This window comes from Natator depressus, chromosome 2 (assembly GCF_965152275.1).
Source record: "Natator depressus isolate rNatDep1 chromosome 2, rNatDep2.hap1, whole genome shotgun sequence".
Classification (NCBI taxonomy): Eukaryota; Metazoa; Chordata; order Testudines; family Cheloniidae; genus Natator; species Natator depressus.
Genome location: NC_134235.1, coordinates 223,922,664 through 223,940,708, shown reverse-complemented (window position 1 = coordinate 223,940,708; position 18,045 = coordinate 223,922,664). Strand labels below are relative to the sequence as shown.

Sequence of the window (18,045 nt, the reverse complement as noted above, 5' to 3'; positions counted from 1 at the left end):
CTCAGTTAAGGAAGAATGTGTTGTAGCACAGCAAAGTCAGAGATAACTTGTTAGCAATGCCAGCTCCGTGTGAGATCAAATCAATTGGTTGCGGTGCCCTGTTATCTTTGTTGCTGCTTGACTGAATTCTCATCTGTCTTTATATACAAATCAATGCTTTCAGTGCTGTTGGGAAAAAACGGTAATGGAGAAGTATCAATTTACCTGAATTATGGTTCTGAAAATGTTCTCAATTCTCCTTCTAAACATTCTGGCCCAAATTCTGATCTCAGTGTCACCAGTGTAAATTCAGAGTAACTCCACTGGCTTAAACTGAACTCTCAGGAAGGTCACCATGACTGCCAAGGAGCAGAAAGCCATTCAGGCAGCTGGAGATCACCAAAGCTCAGCAGCACTGGAGCCATCTGCTTTTACCTCGCCATATATAGATCCAGCATAGGGCTCTATGCCATCCCCCATTCTCCTCCCAGCCCATTGTGTATGTACGTGAAGGGGGGAAATTGAGGGTGGTTGGAGAACTGCTGTGCCCTGGTATCATGACCTGTTCAACACTGCTGTCTCTAAGTCACTACTACAGCCCTTTTACCACTCTAATCTGCCTCCCAGGACACTTGCCTATAAATACTGGATGATCTTGGCAGCTTTTCTTAACTATTAGAAGGCTCTGCAGATCTCTTTAAACCCACCAACTGACTATGCCTACAACTTCTGGGTTTGAAAATCCACTACACTTTTATTGAGCCAGATTAAACATAAAATAAACCAAACAATTGCTTTCAGTAACCTGTCTACTTCTTACTCCACTAGGGACAGCCTCATCTTATAACAGCCCAACAGCACTTCCCTTCCTGATCACAGTCTAGCTCCCCGACTCCCTTTGTGATCCTGCTCCCTCTTTCCTCAGTAGACAATGGACAACCCTTCAAATTTCCCCAAAATTCCAAATGAGCAGTCTGGATTGAGCTTCCATCCACAAGTCCAATCTCTACACACCAAGCAGCATATATTATTTTTGGTCTTGATCCCACACATATCTCCTCATACAATTTCACTTAACATTTTTCTATAACATCTTTTCATATCAAACAATTTCAAGTAACATAATCCCTTCTCCACACCTCCTCACCCCCAGTGGTTGCAATGGCTTCTTGGCTGTTGCAACTAGGTGCAACTTAGAGCAGCCCCAGTTGCTCCATGCACAGCACTGGTGCTGCTGAGAAAATGGTCTTTTGTTTTCACGAGAATCTTTGTCTTCAAATCTGATGCCAATTCATGAGGCAATCGATAGAGTAAATTTCTCCCTTTATTAGTGAGTTGATTAATGTGTTTCAAGCCTAGTGGCAATGCAGGGTTTAAAAGCAGACACTGATTCCCTGGTGCACCCTGGCGTACCATCACTTTAATTCTAACACCTTGAACTTTTCAGATAAAATAATGAGATGTAACCATTATTACTGACACTGGAACTTAGAACTGCACCCCTCATTAGTTATGTGTCTGCCTGGGTGGTCTTATGGCAATCCTTGTGGAGAACTCCCACTGAAGTCAATAGAAACTCTATGTACAGAGCAGGGAATGTATTTGTAATTTTAAATAGGGGAGACATTGCACTTAGAAGAAAATAAAAAAATCCTCTATTTTAGGTAGGAATTTCATGCCATGTAAATATTTAATCACTTAAACAGTCAGGAAATTGCTTTTACCTCTCCAAAGATGGCTCTTTGGGCAGCATACAGCATTAGCCTCATGTTGAGGCTTAGGTTCACAGACAAGCGTCCCATCTACCGGATCAACACTATTTTTGTTTGCTTTGGAAGTCTCCTAAGCAAATAGTGACTGGCACTCCTTATTTTGGAAGACCTTACGTGATCATATGGCTGCGAGAGCGTCCCTTTTGTTTACATTATTGTAACAACACTTAGCAGCTCTTTTTTATTACTGGAGCGTAATGACAAAACAAATGACATGCTATTCAGGGGTTTACAATTGATGATGGTTTTATGGATGCATAAAAGTATTGAGTTACAGTTTTATTACTGACTTATTTTGTTTGGTTTTTGTTTTTGCTGATTAGGTTCGAGATGGCGACTCTGAAATGTCTTCTATCATCAACAAATTCTGTGATAGCACATTTCCTTCTCCAATCACTTCCACTAGCAACAGCCTGTGGATCAAATTTAAGTCAGATGCTTCTGTGCAAAGGGCTAGCTTCAGAGCAATTTATGAAGTTGGTAAGAGAAACTGGTGGCTGGAAAACTGAACTGACCTCTAGATTGGGGACCTTCTAGCATTTGTATATGATTTAATTCTCATCCTAAGTCCCCACATTGTACTGAGGGTTTGCTGCACATTATTTACATATGATATCACATCGCACTATTCTGAGATCTCTACCCCCTGATCTTCACTTGTTCTGCATCTTTGACACAAAAACACTATACCATATATCAGTGAAGATGGATCTACCCATAATATTCCCAACACAAAACTTTAAAAGCAAGGAAATGAAAAGTTGAGACATCTATCAGTACATGTATTTATTTGGATTTCTAGAAATGCTTAAAAGGATGGCTATTCATATAACCCTGGGCACCCTTAAAGTAACTTAAAGTACATGCTGTATAGTCTCAGTTTTTCTCTGCAAAGGTAGACCCTCATCACTAGCACAAGCACCAAATACAGCAGACAATGAATAATCTTATTTTTGCCCTGTAAATTTGTCCACTTTCAACACTCCTTCTCCCAGACTCACCTCCAACAGATGAGACATCCACCTCTCCCCTCCTGTTGTGTGCCATCCCCTTCCCTCATTCCTTCTGCACAAGTCTGTAAAACCAAATACAGTCAAATTTGGGGAAGGAGACAAATGTGTATTTTCACTTGGAGTTTTCATGGACATGATATCACCGCTGTTCCACATTCAGTTATGCAGGTTTACGTTTAGTCACATAATAGTGACTTTTTAAACAAACAGCCCCCTCCTAAACCTATCTGAATTATCCATAGCAGATGGAGACGTGTGTTTTCAATGGTTATTTTCTTCCTCCCCCCTAAATGACATTTAATCTACATCCCAATGTACATTCCTTGTAAACATTAATTCCAGCTGCTAACTCTTAATTTTTCATTGCAGCCTGTGGGGGCATATTGTCTGGAGAGGGTGCTATTCGTTCCCCATACCATCCCAGGGCTTTCCCTCACCAGAAGACCTGTGAGTGGATCATCTTCCAGCCAGAAGGCAATGCAGTGATTCTTAATTTTATCGATTTTGGCATTCGAAATATCACTACCTGTGACTCAGATTATGTGGAGGTAAAGAATATTAGTACATACTTATTGTGAATTACAAACATATGCATGCCTCCGTCATGTACCTATGTCTGTCAAAAAGGAAAAGTGTGGGTGAAGAGGTACATAAACACCTATTTCCTTGCACAAATGAAATCTTTTCCTGACTCACTAGGTGAGCCAACCTTTTTCTTTTGAATGCTCCTTTGATAAGATGACCTTTCTCCATCTATATTTTCTAGAATAGGAGCTATTATTGATGCATAACTATATCTGGATAGATAAGGCCTGATTCTCCACTCCTTGTATCCCATGTGCTACCTACTGGCGAAGAGCTCCAGGCAGCTGGAATGCAAGCGTTGCACTGTCGGGTTCCTTTAGGCTAGAAGAATTCTCAGCTGCCCCTCCACAGCAGCTTTAAGGCCACTGTGCTGGTGCCACACATTTATATATTAATGTTGGGTAGGATCTGACCTGCTGAATAGTTTAATGAGGTGGATGAGCCACTGTCTTCTCCATGGTAGCTTTTGACCTTTTAGCTCTTCCTACTTGTTTCCAAGACTATTTTGTACTGTTTGTGTGCGTTGAGTTAATTCATCTACATTTTAGAGCTACTTGGCAGTAATCAAAACAAGTTTTCATGGGCTGTTTTGAATACATTGTCTTTCAGGTCAGGGATGGCAGCAGCCCAGAGTCTCCTCTTTTGGCGAAATACTGTGGCACAGATATACCTTCAGCAGTACAGTCCACATGGAATTATCTCCATGTCAAATTCAGAGCTTCCTCTGCTACAAATCTTGGATTCATGGCTGAATACTGGCCATTAGATAGAGGTAAGAGTTGAGATCTTTCACCCTCTGGCTATTGGTCCTCTATGTCCTTGTGTGCCACCAGTTCAAATGGATGAGCAAAGGAAAACCACATATTGAAATCAGTGGGACGTCAAGCTGTATGACAACAAAGCAGGAGACCTAATTTGTGAAAGAAACAATGTAGAATCCTTTCAAAAATTCCGAAAGAGGTGATGAAAGAAAAAAATCATGTTTTTAATTTTCAGAAACCATTAACTAATTTTATAAGTGTCTTCTTCTGGAAACATTATTTTAGTTAACACATTGTTGTTTTAAAACTTTCTAGCGTGTGGGGAGACTCTCATTGGGCCAGAAGGGACCATTACAAGTCCTGGTCATCCAATCATCTACCCACATGGTGTTAAATGTGCATGGACTATCTCAGTACAGCCTGGGCACCTTATCCGCCTGACATTCACATCATTTAACTTGGAGTTTGATTACAATTGCACCAGAGACTATCTTGAAGTATATGACAATGGTACTATGACAAGGCTTGGAAGGTGAATATGCCTATCTAATCTATTTAATCTACCTACCTACACAGCTGCTGTCACTGTCTTCTTTTTGCTCCTCAGTGGATCTGTTCCTTTGGTATCAAGGTGTTCAACATAGGCTCATTTTACTGAAAGCAGCTAAAGATTTGTATTATTCAGCAACTATTATTCCATTTAACATAGTAAAGGCAAGGTTTAGGAGGGGTAGTATTTTTCCTGTCTGTCTTTTATTGGGCCAAGGGATGTGAACTGAATTTGATACTATTGAATGAGAAATTAACTTTTCTGTAAGGCAGTGGTTCCCAAACTGGGGATGCCGCTTGTTCAGGGAAAGCCCCTGGCAAGCCTGGCCAGTTTGTTTACCTGCTGCGTCTGCAGGTTCGGCTGATCGCGGCTCCCACTGGCCGCGGTTCGCTGTGCCCGGCCACTGGGGGCTGCGGGAAGTGGCGGCCAGTACGTCCCTCGGCCCGCGCCACTTCCCGCAGCCCCCATTGGCCGTTGCCTAAAGCAATAGAATTTCATGTATATTTTTTTAAGGTCATGGCAACAGGTTTAAATCCACTCTTAATATTGTTTCTTCCTTTGGGATGCAGGAAAGGAAATAATTTTTAATACCAAGTAGCAGAAGCAGAATCGGTGAAAATTGGGTACCTGAAGAAACAAAAAGGCTATAACACGGGCTAAATCTTAGACTTTATAGTTTTATATTATTTATTGATCCATTTACAGTGCCTCCTCATGTGTGTTTATATCAGTGAATAAATGATTGCACTTCAGATTTTTATTTTCTTACAAAAGGTAACATATTTTTGTACTCCCATAACTCAAGAACAACTAAACTGGTTTGGTTCAAAATTTCAAATACAAATAGAAATTTGGGCTGAGGCCAAAAGATGAAAAATGTTATCCTTCCAGTAGCTGGAAAATCAGGAGCAAGTGAATATGGGGTTATAATGGAGTTTATTTCACCATATTAGTTAGTCTTTTTGGAAGACTAATCTGATGGGGCCAATCTATCTCCCTCTAAGGTCAACAGAAAATGACCCAGCTACAGGCTTCTGGGGAACATTGAATACTTTTCTATTAATCTAGATACTATATAATATTGATATATATACTCAATAAATGGTATCTCTTTTGACTTTTTATAGGTATTGTGGAAGATCAATTCCACCATCACTCACCAGCAGTGGCAACATAATGATGTTGTACTTTGTGACAAATCACAACATTGCCTCTGAGGGGTTCTCAGCTAATTATATCTCAATGAATGCTTCCACAGGTAATACAGCAGTGAGTGCATTATGCAGATGAATCCTGTCAAGCCTTAATTGTAAACACACACTACAAAAACAAGACACATTTCATTTTTTTAATTACCAGAATCCCTGCTGTCTCCTCCACCCATCTTTATTTACAGCTTGGTTCACTGGCCTTTTTTCTAGCTGGGGAGGATGAGCCAGGCAGAAAGCAATGTCTCTAGGCAACACCAATGGTTTCTGTAATCACTGACATGGCAGGATTGCATAGGGTAGTTAGGAATATTATTTTCTGAAGTGACATAGGAGTGGAAGTCTCATTGACATTCAACTGACTGTGCGGGGTTTTTTTTTTTTTTTTTTTTTTTGCCCCAAGCAAACACACCAGGAACAGGAGTGCTTGTCAAAGGTATAAGGGCACCAAGTGCCGGAGTGACATCCTGGAGAATGAAGTCCTCTATTTAATCATAGAACAGATGCAGCAGGGCAGTGGAAGTTCAAGCCTCCTCTCACTGCCCTGTCAGAGAAGTCTGTTCCAGAGTAGCCACCTTCTGGGGAGCAAAGTCAATCTCCAAGCCCTTCATTCCTTGACTGCTCTGAACCTTTGAGCATTACGAAAAGCCCTGGTTAGTGTGCAGAGTTTCTGTGATGTGTACGTCTGCCTGACCCTTTGGACAGTGCTAAAACCACCATGCCCATTTCAGAGGTCACCTAGAAGTATTCAGAAGGTAACAACTTTGTTATTGTTGACCTGAGCTGTATTTGAACCAGACCAGCAACCTCAAGGTGAAATGCTATATGCGAACATTACACTCGTTACTAATCCTCTCACTGCTAATCCCTGCCCCATGGAAATGCAGTTCGGTCTTAGAAATTAAATATCCCTGCTGACTGAGTGTGCACTGGTGATACACCACCTAGCCTGTCTATTACTAAGCGTAGGATCCTGAAATCAGTCACTCAATATTCTTTAAAAGATCCTCCTCATTTAGGTGGGGATCTTGCTTGCTAACCGACCTTCTAACTGCTAGCACTGAAGCAAGACTCTGGCAAAAAGCTCTACCTTTGGCTGGGCTGGTTTGGAGCAGCTGGCACAAGAGTAGCAGGAAAATGACTTGCCTGATGTACTGAGATTCAGTTGCTTAGAGACCTCCAAACAGGCCGGGGCAATTACAGCCAGTGGAGAAGCAGATCCCAGACAATGTGTGAGATACAGACTGTGCTGTGCGACTACGTGTGGTCCCCATATGCAAGGAAGGAAATGGTCTGACTGTGTCTACAGCTGCCGCCCCTGTGTGCAAAGTTTTAGTTTGAGTGAAATATTTTAATCAAAAAGCATTAAAAAAGGAAAAGTGCGATAACTCTTCTTGCCCAGTTTTAGTTCTGTGTTTGTTTTCAGTAAGTAGTTTGGTACAAGCAGAGGCCTCATTAAAGACCCAGTTCTAACACCTTTGCTCACTTTCAGTGGAGCGGATTCATGTGCACAGTCCCATTATAATGATTTTATTATTTCTGTTAGAGTTGTGTTTGGAGGCCCCAGTCAGGGTTGGGGCTTCATTGTGCTCAGTTCTTTGCAACACAGAGTAGGGCCCTGTCGAGCTCACAGGCAACAGAAAAGACCCAAGAGTGCATGTAGCGAATAGTGGGAAGAGGCAGGGGTGGAGGAATGAGGGGAATAGTAATTAGAACTTGTATGCACATGGGTCATCTGTGTGCACAGCTAGATGGTTTTCAGTTGGGGTTTGTTGTATGTGTGCTGTATTTTTAATGAGATAAATATCAAAAGTCCGCAGCAGTCATCTCTGTAGCTATATGTGCTGCTGTACTTGACATAGCTGCCCAGTCTCCTTTTGTTTTAGATTTTGAGCAAAATATCCACTCTCCCAGCTACAGCTCAGGCAGTTTGACTGTTACTTCATCTCTTGGGAATGTGTGTGGGGGTCTGGTCGAGATTTTGCTTCCTGCCATTGCTTTTGCTTCACCACCAGTTAGTGTCTACTTCCAAATGATCAGTTTTCTCAGCTGCCTTCATTCATATGTTAGTTATCTGGCATGAAGAGAGGAAAAATCATTAGCAATTAAGATTTAATGGGAAACATCCCAGCTAGGAACCTACTATCAGCCTGAAACTAATGTAGGAACAGATTTATACAGCTTTTCTCTCTCGAAGAAAAACCTTAGAGTATGAAAACTTTCTGGGTTTTTACTGACACAGAAATCATGAAACCTTTCCTCTTATTTTGAAACAATAAGTTATTATTGTAAACTGTCCCTCCATTTTGTTCGGCTGCTGCTACAGCTGCTGCACTATCAGCATGAGCGTGTTAAAAGAAAACGGTCTATTGGCATATGTTTGCAGGGTCCAACCATGCTTTTGTGTAAGTGTCTCTATTGGTGGTTAATATCGCACTTTCTCCCCCAACCCTGTATCACAGGCTGTTGCATTTAACCGATGGCCTTTTGCAATAACATAACATTTTCTGAACAGAACAGCTACTTGTCATGACTCTCTGTACTCTCATAGTTTTTCTCATCCCTTTCCGACTGCTTCTTCAGCAGCTGCTCCTGCTATTTGTCAGTGCTCAGACAGTTTCTGTTCTTAGCTCTATTCATGTCTTCCTATGTTCTCTCCCTGGACAACCTTACTGGTGAACTTGTGGCTTCCGTAATATCTCCTAATTACCTCGGCCCTTCGGTCCAGTTTCACATCTTCAACTATCTACCTGCCATCTTCACCTCCATGTCCCCCCATCATCGTAAATTCCACAAGATGGAAATTGGATTTCTTCTCTTTCATCCCAAACTCTGCCATATGTATCACTATTAACATGATCTGAACTGTCTGAACAGACTTTCCATGTCTGATTTAGATTATAAATCCTTGGGGGCAGGGACCATCTCCTTTTACATTTATACACTGCCAAACAAACTGACGACGCTTAATGAGATCAGCATTTTCAGAAGTGTTCATACTCATTTGGTATGTCTTGGTTTGGCGTTCCCAACTCGAGATCCCTAGGCCCCAATTTTCAGACTGAGGGTCTGCCATCTCTGATTGTGGGTCCACAGCACCTCTGAAAATGAAACTCTAGGTGTCTCAAAGTGGGCACCCCAAAATCGAGAGAGACAATTATTTGTCTTCTTATGAAAATTTGACTACATATAAATCAGAATAATCTAATGCAGGGGTTTTCAAACTGTGGGTCGGGACCCCAAAGTGGGTTGCGGCCCCATTTTAATGGGGTCATCAGGACTGGCTTGAACTTGCTGGCACCCAGGGCTGAAGCCCAAGCCCAAGCCCCACCACCCAAGACCAAAGCCTGAGGATTTCAGCCCTGCGTGTTGGGACTCAGGTTACAGGCCCGCTGCCTGGGACTGAAGCACTTGGGCTTCAGCTTTCCCCCACCCCCTGCCCCCGCCTGGGTCAGTGGGGCTTGGGTGGGCTCAGGCTTCGGTCTCCCCTCCTGGGGTTGTGTAGTAATTTTCATTATAAGAAGGGGGTCGCAGTGCAATGAAGTTTGAGAACCCCTGATCTAATGTAAGCTTAAACTGAAGTTGACAGAGGAGAATAGGAATGGACTCTTATGGTTTCAACTATCAGATGATAAATGATAGCCTCCTACAAGTTTCAAAGAAGTTTTTACAAGCAAAAAGGAAGATTTAAAATGTCCTTTTGCAAAAGGCAGGAATTCTTCTTTCCCCAGAGCGCATCCAGGTTTCAGTGAGTGCTGCAGCATGCTGCAAATTCCTATGACGGGCATAGTGGGTCTCCACCAATATTCATCTGATGGTGCTGTAGTAGCAAGGGTTTGGCTTGACCAACAAAAGCAAGCTGATTCAGAGGTAGATGGGCAGTTCTAAGGGAAGTTGCAGCATTCTAGGAAGCCCTTTTCTATTTAATATCTACAATGACTAGAGATGAGTGACTATGGTTGGATGAAATAAGAACTAACTAGAACCTTCACCGAAAATTGAAACCATACCTGGACCACTTTGGAGGTCTGAACATGTATGGCTGCTATTTCTCCCCCCTCTCCCCCACAGTTTATATTACACTTCTATGTACATGTCTTGGTTTAAGCTGGGGCTTCATGCAGAAATATCACAAAAGAGCTAATGCTCTCTGTTTAATCTGACCTAAACTTGGAAGTATAATTTCCAGAACAATTTGTTTTTTTCAGTTCAACTACTACAGTTTGGATAAGTATGGAAAACATCAGATAACTATCAAAATTTTTGGCTGTTTATCTGAACCAAACCAATTCTCTAAACCTCCTCACATTGGTTGTCTGCTAATAATAACCCCTTAGAAAGCTGAAACTAAAATCTGTTTCCCTATAAAGATACTTTTTTGTTCTTTGCACACACAAAATATTACTGTAAATTTGCTCATGAATGCTGATCTGCTGACGTTCATTTTTAATCTTAGAACAAAGAGCTCTGAAGCTGCCTTGGTGTAAAAGAAATACACACACACACACACTAAATTAGGAGGACTTAGCTAACTGATGCAATTACCCACTCCTATCAAATTATATCAAATGTTAAGTCTTCTATCTTTAAGATTTATATTCATTTCATACCTATCCAATTATGTGTGGGCAGTATGTACTTATATTTGAGAAAAGAAGAGGATATATACCAGTGCTGTGGATTTTTTGAAGTCTAACACACTTTTTTTCCTGCTAAGAAAATATGGTTCTAATCAAGTTTCTTGTGCAACAAGTGTCTTCCATATATTTTCAGCTACAGTTTGTGAGCCAACTGCATTGTAACCAATATCAGAAAGGTCAAAGTAGTTCTGGTTTATATTAGATGTTCCAATGGGAAGAATAGAAAAGTAGTGGCCTTAAATTGTTCTACAAAGACTGAGCTATTGAAAAGATGAACAATGTTATCGTATAAAAGGGAACAAATATGAGTGAAAGGGCATTTTCATGTAAACTAAAACTTCCTTTTTGCATCTTTATAGTGTAGGAAAGAGTGTTTTTGTTGGCATGTATTATTTGTGATATATTTATTATTAGTTCTGATAACATAGCCCAAGAATAACAGCAGACAGAACCTTGATACCATCAGTATAGTTCTTGTCAAAAAAGCAAACAGAACACTGGAATATGTAGCCTGGGGCATGGAACACTATCTGGAAAGTTCCTGAAATCTCTGAGCTAGTGGGGATAAGCATACCAAATAGTAGGAACATGAGTGCTATTTGGCCAGCCAAATACCACCTGAGTAATAGTCAGCTGTTTAACATGGTAAATAGGTCCAATGGCCTGTGATGGGGTGTTGGATGGGGTGGAATCTGAGTTACTACAGAAAATTCTTTCCTGGGTATCTGGCTGGTGAATCTTGCCCATATGCTCAGGGTTTAGCTGATTGCCATATTTGGGGCTGGGAAAGAATTTTCCTCCAGGACAGATTGGAAGAGGCCCTGGAGGTTTTTCGCCTTCCTCTGTAGCATGGGCCATGGGTCACTTGTTGGCGGATTCTCTGCTCTTTGAAGTCTTTAAACCACGATTTGAGGACTTCAGTAGCTCAGACATAGGTGAGCGGTTTTTCGCAGGAGTGGGTGGGTAAGATTCTGTGGCCTGCGTTGTGCAGGAGGTCGGACTAGATGATCATAATGATCCCTTCTGACCTTAATATCTGTGAATCTATGTACCTTATTCAGTGGAACTGTCTTGCCCTAGCAACAGAAGCTGGGCTTTCCCTCTATCATATTAAATGAGTCATCTATTTGACTTTCAGGGAAATGGTCTCATAGGAAACAAGCTGATATTGGATAGAAGTTTAGAGTCCAGGGCCCAAATGAAAAGGACCTCTGAATGTGGTGAAGGCTATATAAATATCAGCATAGTTAAACCGACAGATAGACCTGAATATTCAACTCTTTTTCCATCTCTGCTGGCTAAACCACATTTAGACAATATGCAGTGAGCCTGGTCTTGCTCTCAAATGAAATCAACGGCCAAACTCTCAAAGGGTTCAATCCTGAATGGGGACAGAGGGCTTGGCACCTTGCAGGATCCAGCAGTAGTCTTCAGTGGGAGCATGATTGCGTCCCATATATGTATGTAATTATCCTTTGTTTATTCACAAATACCTGTTCTGTTTTTAGTCAAAGAAGGTTACATTTTATTCTTTCCTTTGTGGAACTTTAGCTAGTCATTCTTAGCAAGAGCTTTTATCATGTTTTTGTGCCATTTGCTTTTTGGATGGAAATTTTGTTCACAAATTCCATATTTGACATACTTATTCCACATCCCTCCCATCTGGGGTATGATGGGAGTGACTATGACTATGGTTCGAGATTTCTCAGCTTCTGTAGGACTAGGAGAAGACGGCACTGACTGATCAGAGAGGCCAGAGTTAAAGGAGGAGGTAGCTGGACATTATAACTTTGGTAGCTGGACAGTCTAACTTTGGTTTAACTGCGGTGCTGGTAAACATTTTTATGAAAATCATCCGCTTACTGACAACCCAGCCTGATGCGGGGCATCACTTTTTTTGTCAGATTAATTTGTGTCTGCCAGCCTTATTATCTGCCATCAAACGTGGTCTATTCAAACTGAAATGAATCTGTATCAAAAGCAAATATGGCTTCAGACTCCTATCAGCTCCCTCATCTCTAGCATTAACATTTCCTTTCTTAGTTTCATTTTATTGCTTCCTTTCCTACTATTATCTGAGATTGGGAATAATTCCTTTCCTTAAATTTTCCCTGTTACCTGGAAGGTATGTATAGAGTATGATCATGAACAATCCCAGCACCAGTTCTTTTCTTTTCTGTACTTTCTGGGCCAAATATTGCTTTCAGCTAGACTTCTGAAACCCCACGGGCTTCAGAAAGGCTGCACAAGTATAACCAAAGAGAAAATGTAGACTTGTAGGTCTCACTTTCTTGTTGATAGAATAGTGTAAATTCAACTCTAAGATAACACTTCAATGGACATTATCAGTAATTCCCATCGGGGGATGAGAAGGATGGACCTTCTCCCCTGCCGAGTGGGAAAAGATGGGAATTGAAAGTTGTATTTGGCAGATATACACAGAGAAGTCAAGGAGGGATGGCGATTCAGTTTAAATTGCTGTGACTAGTGTTTCTGAATAATGGGGTTGAAACACTTTACAAAGGACCTTTGTTCTCCTTCTCATCCCTCAGCTGTGGTTGGTAAAAATTTAAGTCAGTTAATGCCTGCCAGCAGAAGGCTCTCGAGCGTAGATGTGCTTTATCTACTGCCTGTGGAGAGGAATACACTTCATGTGGCGAGGTGGCTTCTTTTTCTTTTTTGTAAATATGCAGAACATGATATAAAGAGCTAAGTGTTCGAGAATCTGTGTTCTTTTTTGGCAGTGTAAGATCAAACTAAAAGAAAAATCACAATTTTACCGATGATTTAATACTCTGAATTTTGCTTTGGATTAATAGGCATCATGGCAACCAATGAATATCCCTTTATTGGAACAGATGCTAACATCATTTTCTGTGCTGTGCATGGCTGCATGAGAAAGAAACATGAAACCTGACTTTTTTATTAGTATTAGTATTGGCAATGTTATACTAGGTTGCAGTAGTTTACAGCCTTTTCTAGGAGAGCAAACATTAATGTTGTACTGAAATCAGAACCAGATTCAGTGGGTTTCGAAAACCTCACACACTGGTAAAGAAAGATGTGTGATCATTCTGGACAAATACCCTTTTCTTCTTTCTTCAGTGAACTTGAGTAGTATATTTAAAATGAATTGGGAATACATATTTTTCCAGTCTTTTATTAATCTCATCATGGCATCAGGCATTCTGAAACTTGGCAAAGGGTCCAGAGTTCCTCTTTCTTGCTTGCTTACCTAATAATTTGCATTGATAGCATTAGTATTGCAAACTGAAGCTAGCACATTTCAAAGAATATTGACTTTTTGATGCTGTGTTAGTGAGGTAAATGCAAAAGATGAGTACCCATTCTTCAGCTGAAACCAGAGTAATGTGAACAATAGTAGTTGTGCTGGATGATGCATACGTAAGTAAGTAAGGCCATTTGGCACATTTAGTCTTTTTATAATCTTTACAGCACTGTATCCTAAATGTGTTCTTGGCTCTATGTAGTTGTAGCTGGAGGACTGACATGGGAGAGTCAGTTACTATAAGACCCTTCATGTTTCTCTTTCAATCTTTGAGTACTGGTGCAAAATGTGGAACAAAAAATAACTTGCGGTTTGGATCGCCACCCAGGTTTGAAAATAGATTCCTTTCAGGGAAGCAAACATTAGTGATGCAGGGAAACTGGAACATCATCTCCCTTGAGGGACTGCAGTGGTTGCTCTTAAAAGTGGTGGTTAATGTTCACACTGAAATTACATCATAACATAACCATTTTAATACTCTCTATACTAGAACCTGGCATTCATTGTCTCAGCCCTTGAATGAAGGCACAACCGTAATACTGCCAGTCCCAAGCATTCAGAAATCATGAGCCAGGCCCCCAAATAATCATGACATTGACCTAAACATTTTGAGGGCTTGGGGTTTTTTTCCCTTTTAGGTCTTGAGCCTTTAGGGTGCACTTGATACACATTTTTGCGCTTCTATCTACAACCATGAGGGCTAGAAACGTACTTTATAAAATCACAAAATCATCTGACTTTAAGATTGGAGGCTTGAAGAAAAATGCCAAATATCATGAGATTCATGATACAATAATGAAAGTTGGCAACACTTGTGAAGGTATTGCACATTGGACTGATGAAGTACCAGAGATTTCATTGAAGGTGACCAAACTTGACCTTAAAATTACATGCATGCATTTGAGCATGTTTATGGATATGGCAGTTTTTCTAAATTACACATAAGTGAAATGAAAGAAATGACATGTGTACAGTAATGCCATCAAGGCAGCATTGTCTGTCTCACCTACTGAGTAGAACAAAGTGTTCATAGTACTACTCTTCACATAGTCATTTGTACTGAGTGTGAGCCATGTAAAAAGATGTGCATGTCATATTTCTGATCACATATCTTAGCTTTTCATTTGATGAGAGGTTGGCGGAGTAAATCATAGCAAAAGGAAGAGTAAAGAGGGCTAACACAGTATTGGATTGAAGCAAGAGTTCAGTATTGTACTGTCAGTTTAGAAAGCATATTAGTTAGATCACATTTGTCATATTTAATCTTTCTAGATAATTAAAACACAGAGGGAATTTTTCACTTTTTATCCCTCAGATTGGTCATATGATTTGTGCTCTCTTATGACATAAGTAATATTTCAGAAAATTAAATAGGCAAATTTCAAAAGGTTTTATGAAATTAAATGTTATAATTATTAAATTCATCAGAGCAGAATGGTGATCCTGCTATTCGAGATATGAAGGGCCTGTGGCTTGCATCAGTTCTTACACTACTATGTAAAGTATTGGGCATTAAACTGTAGCAGTAGTTTGTTACAAACTTAGGTTCCAGAGATCTGTTAAGGCCTGGTGAAATGGTTAAAGTTAGTCATTGTATTCTACTATCTGCTTCGACTGTACGTTGTAATTAGTGTAACCATGATCACTACATATGAAACATTCCATGAATTCTATCATGCATGCCATTATTCTTATATTCTGTCCTATAGCAAGAGTTTGAACTTTTGTGGAGCCTTTGCTCTCTCTTTTTGCAGAGGTTCTCTCAAATCCCCTCATTTCTCCATCCCATTTTCCACCTCAGACCAAGGCTCAGTGTCATGGTTGCCCTCTTGTTGGTCCAGGAGGGATGGATGCAACTCATTTTAGAACTGTACCTTGGAGAGAACTGCTGGGTCCTGGCAATCAGGGATTTTATGCTTTCCTGCAGGTAGAATGTGACCAGTCAGGTGCCCCTTCATGACTTAGGTAAACAGAAAAAGGACATTAGAAAGGAAAATCAACATTGCTCCTAGTTTAGTCCAAAGGAGGCTGCCTGAGAGCAATGGGAGATGTTCTCTTCACACAGGGAGTGAATGCACGGAAGGTTTCTAAGCCTATGTTGCTCTGACATTCAGGGCTCAATGGCAGCACATTGTGCTGACTGCAGATCATCAAGCTAGCCATTACAGTGTCCTTTTTTCCTGTCTACCAGTGTAAGATTAAAGCCTGTTTAGCAACTAGAAATACTTAACCCTCCACCACACCACACATACCACCACCACCTCTGCCTTTTGTATGCACATTGATTAAAGAAAGTTTTACTTAAACAATCAACGTGTCAAATCAAGTACAATAAATCCCTTACACATCCTGGATTCTGTTTTTGGTTTGATGGATTACTTTAAATTGGGAGCTCCATCAATAAGATTTTTCCAAGAAAAGTTACAATACAGAGTAGATCAGGATGTTTGGTCTCCTATCTGTCAGAAATAGATATTTATTTTTAATTAAATATGTGCTTTAAACTGTTTCATAACCAATAGACATCTTTGGAATGGGGCGTTGTGGTTGATGTATCTTCAAGTCACTGTGTGTTCTGCTTCTTTCTTTTAAAAGTATGTTCCCATCAATACACTGATGCCACTGGTGTGCTGACATCTCCAAACTACCCCAGAAACTACCCTGTCAAGACACAATGCATATACAGGATCCGAGTGGAAACCAACAAACAGATTGTGCTGCACTTCACCAACTTCACCTTGGAAGGGAATAAGCTTTGTTCAATGGATTATGTGGAAATCAGGCAAGCCCATTTAGTTCTATTATCCTCATTACTGATCGTAACCAAGGGTAGGAAGTAGAATCCATTTAGGCTGAACAAGAAACTGTAGCCTGAAATGTACCTGGGGCTGGCACGCTGGGAAAGGTTTGTTAGTGAACTAGAAATAAAACCTTGTTGCTCCCTCCTTCCTATTCCATTCTTATATTTCCCACCTCTGATGGTCCTGGATAAATTCCAGCTCCATCAGGGTAAGTGAATGGATTCTTGTGGGGCTTATAAATTCTTCAGCAGAAGGACCATCTCTTCTTGTACTGGTTGGGGAGAGACACTATAAGTGAAAGAAAGCATAGAGTCAGATAAAGTAAAAAATCTTAAATGAATCAGACTGAATCATAGAATCTCTATGGATAGAAATTCCATGCTTGAACAATAAGATACAGCAGTAAGAATCTACTGCTGACCCCCTGACCAGGACGGTGACAGCGACTGTGAAATGCTCAGGGAGGTTAGAGTGGCTTCATAGGCAGAACATGCAATAATAATGGAGGGATTTCAACTATCCTCATATTGTGTATATGTCACCTCAGGATAGGATGCAGAGATAAAATTTCTTCACACCACAAATGACTGCTTCATGGAGCAGCTAGTCCTGGAACGCACAAGGGAAGAGGCAATTCTTGATTTTGTCCTAAGTGGAGCATAGGATCTGGTCCAGGAGCTGGATATAGCTGAACTTCTTGGTAATAGTGACCATGCTGTAATTAAATTTAACATCTGTGAAGGGGGGAAAATGCTAAACAAACCCACCACAGTAGCATTTAACTTCAAAAAGAGGGACTACACAAAAATGAGGAAGCTAGTTAAACAGAAATCAAAAGGGACAGTCACAAAGGTTAAATACCTGCAGACTGCATGGAGACTATTTTTAAAACGCTGTAATAGAGGCACAAACTAAACATATACCCCCAAATAAAAAAAACAGTCAGAGGACCAAAAAAATGCCAGCAATGCTAAACAGCAGAATAAAAGAGGTGGCGAGAGGCAAAAAGGCATCTTTTAAAAATTGGAAGTCAAATCCTAATGAGGAAAATAGAAAGGAGTGTAAAATTATAATAAGGCAGTCCAAGAAAAAATTAGAAGCACAACAAGTGAAGGACACAAAAACTAACAGCAATTTTGTAAGTAGATCAGAAGCAGCAAGCCTGCCAAACAATGTGTGGGGCAACTGGATGACTGAGGTGCTAAAGGGGCACACAAGGAAAACGAGGCTATTGCAGAGAAGCTAAATGATGTCTTTGCATCCGTCTTCACTACAGAGGATGTGGGGGAGATCCCTATACCCAAGCCATTCCTTTTAGGTGACAGACTGTCCCAGATTGAGGTGTTGATAGAGGATGTTTTGGAACAAATTGATCAATTAAAGGGAAATAAATCACCAGGAACTCAGATAGGAAATTGCAGAACTATTAACTGTGGTATGTAACCTA

At 40.6% G+C, this 18,045-nt stretch overlaps 1 protein-coding gene across 2 annotated transcripts in view; it reads left to right on the top strand.

Moving 5' to 3' along the window:
* CUBN (cubilin) overlaps window positions 1-18,045 on the top strand; it is a 212,908-nt gene that overhangs the window by 37,025 nt on the left and 157,838 nt on the right. For both annotated transcript variants that reach the window (XM_074946012.1, XM_074946011.1), the window contains exons 18-23: window positions 2,075-2,231; window positions 3,134-3,312; window positions 3,959-4,121; window positions 4,426-4,642; window positions 5,788-5,918; window positions 16,393-16,579. In XM_074946012.1, coding sequence (XP_074802113.1) covers window positions 2,075-2,231; window positions 3,134-3,312; window positions 3,959-4,121; window positions 4,426-4,642; window positions 5,788-5,918; window positions 16,393-16,579 — 1,034 coding nt within the window. The remainder of the gene's footprint in view (window positions 1-2,074; window positions 2,232-3,133; window positions 3,313-3,958; window positions 4,122-4,425; window positions 4,643-5,787; window positions 5,919-16,392; window positions 16,580-18,045) is intronic.